This window comes from Neoarius graeffei, chromosome 4 (assembly GCF_027579695.1).
Source record: "Neoarius graeffei isolate fNeoGra1 chromosome 4, fNeoGra1.pri, whole genome shotgun sequence".
Lineage (NCBI taxonomy): Eukaryota > Metazoa > Chordata > Actinopteri > Siluriformes > Ariidae > Neoarius > Neoarius graeffei.
In genome coordinates this window covers 50,072,967-50,081,333 of record NC_083572.1, presented here as the reverse complement: position 1 = coordinate 50,081,333, position 8,367 = coordinate 50,072,967, and the positions used below count along the sequence as shown (strand labels likewise).

Below are 8,367 nucleotides of genomic sequence, written 5' to 3'. Positions count from 1 at the left end.
CAGGCAAGCTGGAGCCTATCCCAGCTGACTACGGGCGAAAGGCGGGGTACACCCTGGACAAGTCACCAGGTCATCACAGGGCTGACACATAGACACAGACAACCATTCACACTCACGATCAATTTAGAGTCACCAGTTAACCTAACCTTCATGTCTTTGGGGGAAACCGGAGCATCCGCACGCAGATACAGGGAGAACATGCAAACTCTGCACAGAAAGGGCCTCGCCGGCCACAGGGCTCGAACCTGGACCTTCTTGCTGTGAGGCGACAGCGCTAACCACTACACCACCGTGCCGCCCCGTGTTGGTCTATCGCATCAAATCTCAATAAAAAACTTTTAAGTTCGTGGTTGTAAGGTGGAAAAATGTGAAAAAGTTCAAGGGGTATGAATACTTTTGCAAGGCACTGTATTTTGGAGTTAAAAAGAAGTTTTAACTCCAAATCCTCACACCAGTCCAATAGGTGGAGGTGTTTTACCACTGATTGACCAACACCAAAAAACAGAAGGAAGAGGACGAACTAGTCCGCACTCCAGATCACTAGGTGGCAGTAATGTACATAATGTCGTCGCTTACTGCTCTTCAAGCCAAACAGAAGGAGAAAGAGGAAGAAGATGAAGACGAGGGTTTAGTGTAAACATGGGCAGTGGCGAAAAGCTAATGATGACATGACTACAGTATGTATGATGCTGCCAAATGAGTTTGGTTGTTAATATGCCAAGAACAACCTTGCATAAAACAACAAACTGTTATGTGTTGTCTTATAGCTAGGTATCTAACTAGCATTCTCTTTATTTTTTTATTTATATTAACCAGACGCTGTATTTAGTAGGGTCAGGAAATATTAGTATTTTTATGTGTCTTTACTATCAGGTGTCAGTCACCAAGACTACCAGTGTGTTCTCGCGAGAGTCTGAACTTTGAGGAAAATATATTGTTTGCTGTTTGGGTAGAAAATCAGAGATGGATACAGAGATGGTTCGTGTGTAGATTCAAGATTTTTATTTGTCATATACACAATAACAGACACAGCGGTTTATTATTGGGGAATGAAATTCTTATTTTGCAACTGCCCGACCAAACTACACTTACCAAATATATATATATATATATATATATATATATATATATATATATATATATATGAGTGATTCCACGCTTATGGGTACTGAAATGGGGACATGAACTTATTTTTAAAAATTCACCTAAAACCATTTGTTTTTTTACCATCAGGTCACAAAACATGTAATCTTTAATGAATGATATGTTAAAAGATAACTTTAATTTTCTGAGATGTAATAAAAACATATTTATATGCCAAAGTCAGAACATAACAGAAGTGTTGTGGACATATATATTCTCAATTTTAACAATGTAGAATTACTTTTTGAAACATAGGAAGGTGATGTTTTAGCAAATATAATTAATAAACATGTGTAGTAGAATAAACATACACATTCTTTCAATAAGATTAACATGGTATATAGCTAGATTGTAATTAATTTGTAACAGACGCGAGATGGACAATCGTAACAGAAGTAATGTAACAGACATCATTTTGGAACTCATAGGCTTAACTTTGGCATATAAATATGTTTTTATTACATCTCAGAAAATTAAAGTTATCTTTTAACATATTCATTTAAGATTACATGTTTTGTGACCTGATGGTAAAAAAAGAAATGGTTTTAGGTGAATAAGTTCATGTCCCCATTTCAGTACCCATAAGCGTGGAATCACTCGTATATAAAATATGAAATATAAAATGCATATGGAATGCAAAATATAAAGGTAGAGTGAAAAATGAAGATAACATTAAAAAAAGAGGCAAACAAACAAATGTGCAAACATAGAGGTAGATATACTGTGCAATGTCTTGTGCAAAATTGCTAATATAATCCGTGGCTCAAAGCCTGATGGAAATATAGAGGTAGATGGTGAATATTTAGTTTAAATGTGTAATTAGACTTGGAGTGAACTCAAAATGCTGAATAGCACTCAGGGATAACTGGTATCTGTGAAGTGTGTGTGTGTTTTGCTTTGCTTGTTTTCTCTGCTCGCATTTAACACACCTTCCCTGGTTTATTATCATCCAGTTTAGTCTGATTCATTTGAAAATATTTATGCAGTCTTGTAGTCCTGTACGGAAGAGCGATAGTTCCACTAAGAAATACATATATTTTTTTTATTTCTGAGAAAAAAACTCAGAATTTTCAAGATTAAAGTCAAAAATTTCGAGTAACAATCTCAAAACTTTCGAGAAAAAAAGTTGAAATTTTCAAGAAAAAAAAAGTCAGAAATCTGTAGAAGGCGGGCTTCCATACGGAAGTGACACTCACTCGTGGCCGGTAGACATGAATGGCTGAGACCAGAGCCATGGAATTCAGAGTTGTGACAACCGGGGTACAGGAAGTCGGTTGGTGATGTGATTCACATAGATTCAAATACTTCTAGGCAGCGGCTTTCTGTTTGCTAGAGACTAACACAGAACCGCTACATAACAAGCAAAGATTAAGTAGAAACGAATTACATTTACCTTGACCGCACTTTCTGTGTTCTACGGCCACTTCCTGGAACTAGTGGAACTATGTCAATGGCGATCTATGTGTCTAGTTCCAGGAAGTGGCTGTAGAACACAAAGTGCGGTAAAGGTAAATGTAATTCGTTTCTACTTAATCTTTGCTTGTTATGTAGCGGTTCTGTGTTAGTCTCTCGCAAACAGAAAGCCGCTGCCTAGAAGTATTTGAATCTACGTGAATCACATCACCAACCGACTTCCTGTACCCCAGTTGTCACAACTCTGAATTCCATGGCTCTGGTCTCAGCCATTCATGTCTACCGGCCGCGAGTGAGTGTCACTTCCGTATGGAAGCCCGCCTTCTACAGATTTCTGACTTTTTTTTTCTCAAAAATTTCGACTTTTTTTTTCTCAAAAATTTTGACTTTTTTCTCAAAAATTGACTTTTTTCTCAAATTTTGACTTTTTTCTCAATTTGACTTTTTTCTCAATTTCTGACTTTTTTCTCAATTTCTGACTTTTTCTCAAAAATTGACTTTTTCTCAAAATTTCTGACTTTTTTCTCAAAATTTCTGACTTTTTTCTCAAAATTTCTGACTTTTTTCTCAATTTTTGACTTTAATCTCGAAAATTCAGAGTTTTTTTCTCAGAAGTTTCCAAATAAAATATAAAACCCTGGCCCTATTGCTCTGCCGTAGTCCTGCATGTTATTCAGCTTTTCTTCTTTTTTTTTTTACCTACATGCTTTGGAGTTCATGATTTATTTATTTTCATGAATTTTGAAGTCTTATTAACCCAGCTATGTTTTCTTGCTGGATTAAAACAATAAGGACCTGGGATCATTTCCAGAATAAGAGACTGAAAAATCCCAAAGCCACATCTTGAGTTGAATTATCCTGATTCCATGTCTGTGGATTTGCCAGTTGCAGTAAAACAGCCAGGCTACAGTTATCTAACCCAGTCCTGGCGAGGCTGGAAATAAGCGCACTGTAAAATTTCAAAACTTTCATCAGTCTGAACACTGAGCAACTGCAACAAAGACAAGTGTAAACGATAAGATGACAATTATTTGTCTACGTACTAGTAGAATATGGGTATAAATATATAATGGCACAGCCAAAACAATCGAGGTAGGATATGATACACTAGATGAATGATTTGAATGTCTCCGAAGCCAGTATCTTGACCATCCATCCATCTGTTATCTCTAGCCGCTTTATCCTGTCCTACAGGGTCGCAGGCAAGCTGGAGCCTATCCCAGCTGACTATGGGCGAGAGTCGGGGTACACTCTAGACAAGTCGCCAGATTATCGCAGGGCTGACACAGAGACAAACAACCATTCACACTCCCATTCACACTTGCAGTCAATTTAGAGTCACCAGTTAACCTAACCTGCATGTCTTTGGACTGTGGGGGAAACTGGAGCACCCGGAGGAAACCCACGCGGACACGGGATAAACATGCAAACTCCACACAGAAAGGCCCTTGCCGGCCACGGGGCTCAAACACAGGACCTTCTTGCTATGAGGCGACAGTGCTAATCACTACACCACCGTGCCACCCCTACCTTGACCATATTAAGACTTATTATGCTGCATTTTCACAATTTTGTCTCTTCACCTATAGAAGAAGCAATGAAATTGTGTTAAAGGTACTTATTTTTTAATGTACCGGAGATCTGCTGATAGCTTTGGTATTGAGAGAAATCTTCCTGGATAAAATGTGTGTGTATTGTATATTATATGCCTCATCAAAAAATTCCCGTGCAGGGATTGGCCAAGGATGGCTCACGTGACTGACATAAAATAGTTCCACCACTGATTAAGCAGTTATCTTAAAAAAAAAAAAATGGACATGGTGTAATTTAGTCATGGAGTATATCCTAGCTATACCATGAACTGATGTCACAATTTCGGGCTTTATGGCTGATTCAAGTCACAGCTGTGGCTCCGCGAGCATTTCTGTGTGTGTTGATCTATGTATCGTGATTATGCCTAGCGGGCTAGAGTTAGACCTAATATCTTTTCAGGTTTATTTCGAATTCTTTGTAGTTAACACTTTTAGTTTGGATATTTTTTGGTGAGGGATATAAAGCAAATAATACCATACACTGAGAGGCACCGGTAATTATGGATTCTCTTCAGTGACTGGCAGAGTACTATTTTCTTCAGGACTGTGCCAGTCACTGAAGAAAATCCATAATGTCAACCGGAGCCTCTCAGTGTTTATTATATAAACAAAAAGACAACATGTCCACATTGAAGATGTGAGGTTTTAGACGGGCTTGATCTGATCATTTTTCCTCACTGTAAAGTAGAATAGATGAAAGGGATTTTCAGTAGGACAACCAAAATCAGAATCGTTTGTTTCCTCTGGTGTTGGGTCATGTTTTGATTATTATTAAACATAAGATAATCATCTTTGCTTCTTAAATACTCCAAATGTAGTCAGCTTTAGATGTAGCTTGTTATTTTTCAGAGTAGTTTCAGAAAGTGTGTTGTCATGGTAACTGTACAAGAGTTCATCTGGAACTTTTGTGACCTTTCACTTTCTGGCTAACTTGCAAACCCTGGTTTGGGGAATACACTGCATGTATGGAAGCACATTTCCACACCAAGTTTTCCTTCATCCAACAAAAACCATCATTAGTTACTCAAGTTCTTTATGTTAACAGTATCTGAGGTGTGTAAGAGCTCTTAAACTGTGTTCTTCTACATGTTAAGTTATTCAGGACTGTCTTATAAGAACCAGTATGTTGGTTGTAGGCTGTTGTACTGAATATCCTCTAGTAAATATTGCCAATCGTTCTAGTATACTGCCACCTGCACTGTTGGCTTATGTCACTGGCCAGGAATATGCTGTTTGAGATTATAATAAGAACCTGCTGTTGTGGTTTCTAGTGCTAATTAAAGAGAACTGGAGGAACCTTAGTGGTGCTTTGAAGCCATACCACAAGCGCAAACCTCATGCGGTGGGGTAATCTGATGTTTCTTTGTAGCTCAACCACATGTGCCCTTTTTTTTTTCTCTTTCAGGCTTGAACTACAGAGAATTGTACCTGTCAGTCCCATGTAATGATGCCCTTTCATTAAAGATGGGAGGCAGTGGATCCAAAGCTAAAGGAGTCTGGCCTTTCACTGGCTCAGGGGCCAGTGGAGACTCTCCTGGGGTCAATGATCAGTCTTTAGCCCGAATGTGTGGCTACAAAAATGCAACCCCATTTGTCTTTACAAGGAGGAGGTAAATGTTTATTAATTCACCATGAATTACAATTAGGATGGATTGAAAGACTGATTTACTTCCTTTGGGTTTTGTGTTGACTTTTATAATAAGAAGAATAAGATTAATACATTTTCAGAATTTGTATTAATTTATTGTTTGGGCATGAGATTCTCGGGCATAGTTGTCGCACCTACTCTGGTCAAAAATTATGATGTATTGGTACTAGAATTAATAGTGTGTATATACTCATATCTTTGAACATCAAGATATAGGTGGGCTTTTTCATAAATTTCAGGTTGCGTTTTACTCAGACTGTTGAGAAACGTGGATTGACTAGTTGCTGCTGTGTGCTCACAGCTCTCTGTATTATGATGAGGATGGAGATCTGGCTCATGAGTTCTATGAAGAGACGGTGGTGACTAAAAACGGCCGAAAGAAGGCAAAGCTGAAGAGGATCCACAAGAACCTCATACCTCAGGTAGTATTGAAATTGATAAGCACTGGTGGTTTTGTAGAAATTGAATAGATATCCTTTCATTCTTCAAAGTTTCCCAAATGTTTGTCACTGTTCTGATGTCCTTACATCTGCTATGTTTGCACCTCTCAAGAAAAAGGTTCAGCTTCTCTTCTCTTCTCTTGAGGCTGAGAGAACAAGGAATTTGTCTCAGGTTGTCTCTGTTTTGAGTCAAATATAGATGAAATTGCAGTTTCTGTTATAACCCTTTTTCTTTTGCATCTCAATAATCCTATTTTTAGAAATTAACCTTTTGTCTTTTTTATTTACCACACATCCTGGTGGCAGTTTTACTAGATAGTAATACACTATATGGCCAAAAGTATGCAAACACCTGACCACCACACCATGTGTGCTTTTTGAACATCCCATTCCAGATTTGGTCCCCTTCGCTGTTATAATAACCTGCAGTCTTCTGGGAAGGATTTCCACTAGGTTGTGAAGTGTGGCTGTTTAGATTTGCTCATTCACCCAAAAGCATTATTGAGGTCAGGCACTGATGTTGGGCGAGGAGGCCTGGAGCACAGTTGTAATGCTACAGCATACAGAGACATTCTAGAAAATTGCGTGCTTCCAACTTTGGGGCAACAGTTTGGAGAAGAACCACATTTGGTTGTGATGGTCATGTGTCAACATACTTTTGGCCATATTTGGTGTTCTGTAACTATCAGGAAGTAAGCAGAGCACCATTAATAGTCACTAGCAGTCAGGATAAATTGTTTGTGAAGAGCATTACAAATGACTGTGTGGTGTTTTTACGTGATGCATCATGGCTGTTGTAGTGACGGATCATTGACAAATCCAAAGTTGTGAATTCTGCCAAAATGCGAGTTTTAGAGAGACTGCACTATGGAATAGTACATGACTATCATATTAACTGCTACTGTTATGCCAGAATGCTTCTGTAAGCAAATCAATCACTCCAGACTTAAATGTCTCTTTTTAATACTGGAAGGTCAGTCTGAAATTGGACAGGTGGTGATTTTTATGCCTTTTGTATGCCATTAATTGCCACTTACTTATTAATCATGCTTCATTCTTGCCTATTTCATGGACTGTAGCCTATCATTATTATAGTGTGACTTTTAATAGTTTCAGGTAACTAAATGGTATTGGACTGTTCCGATATAAATGTGTATATACACAAATGGGTGACAAAAGAAAAAGCATTAAAAAACTGGCCAACACAAGTCTTTGGAATCAAACTGGACCAATGAACCATTCTTAAGATGGAATATCTTCAGAATCTTTCAGTTAGTGTTTTGATGATAGAAGTGGAAAGTGCTGTCTAACACTTTGGTAAAAGTAACCTGCTTTGCATTGACCAAATCATGCCAGCAACATGCTTCAACTAGAAAGTCACTCGGTAGAGTGCATACCTCCGCCAAACCATATATTCCGATTTGCATTAAAATCTAATCAATTGTTCCTTGGTCCATGGTCCACCTTTCCTCAGAATTTCATCAAAATCCATTCACTACTTTGTGAGTTACGTTGGGAACCAAACAAACGGAGGTGAAAACATGACCTCCTCCAACAAAATTGGCGGAGGTAATAATACCCTGTGTGTACGTATATACAGGACCAGTCTAAAGTTTGGACACATCTTCTAATTGGTTGTATTTTTTTTCTTTATTTTTATTAATTAAAAGTCACTTCATGTCTTAAAGTAATGACGGATGTCATTTCTCTTTACTTAGTTGAGCGGTTCTTGACAATATGGATTACTACAGGTGTGGAATAGGGCTATTTACTGTATTTTTTTTATTATTTACTGTTTTATCTCAAACGCATTAAGTAGGCAAGAAATTCTATTAATTAACTTTTGACGAGGCACCTGTTAATTGAAAAGCATTCCAGGTGACTACCTCATGAAGCTGGTTAAGATAATGCCAATAGTGTACAAAGTGTCATCAAGGTAAACGCTGGCTACTTTGAAGAATCTAAAATATGAGGCATATATTTTTTCCACACTTTTTTTTTACCACATAATTTCATGTGTTCGGTTTGTTATTTCATAATTTTAATGTCTTCAGTATTGTTCTACAATGTAGAAAATAGTCAAAATACAGAAAAACTTATGAGTAGGGGTGTCCAAACTTTTGTCTGGTAA

At 37.8% G+C, this 8,367-nt stretch overlaps 1 protein-coding gene across 1 annotated transcript in view; it reads left to right on the top strand.

Annotated features, from left to right (window-relative positions):
* The first annotated feature begins 588 nt into the window (after positions 1–588).
* tusc2a (tumor suppressor 2, mitochondrial calcium regulator a) overlaps positions 589–8,367 on the top strand; it is an 11,614-nt gene continuing 3,835 nt past the window's right edge. The window contains exons 1-3 of the mRNA XM_060918228.1: positions 589–677; positions 5,554–5,758; positions 6,098–6,218. Of these exons, the coding sequence (XP_060774211.1) occupies positions 5,613–5,758; positions 6,098–6,218 (267 nt within the window). The 5' untranslated portion in view covers positions 589–677; positions 5,554–5,612. The remainder of the gene's footprint in view (positions 678–5,553; positions 5,759–6,097; positions 6,219–8,367) is intronic.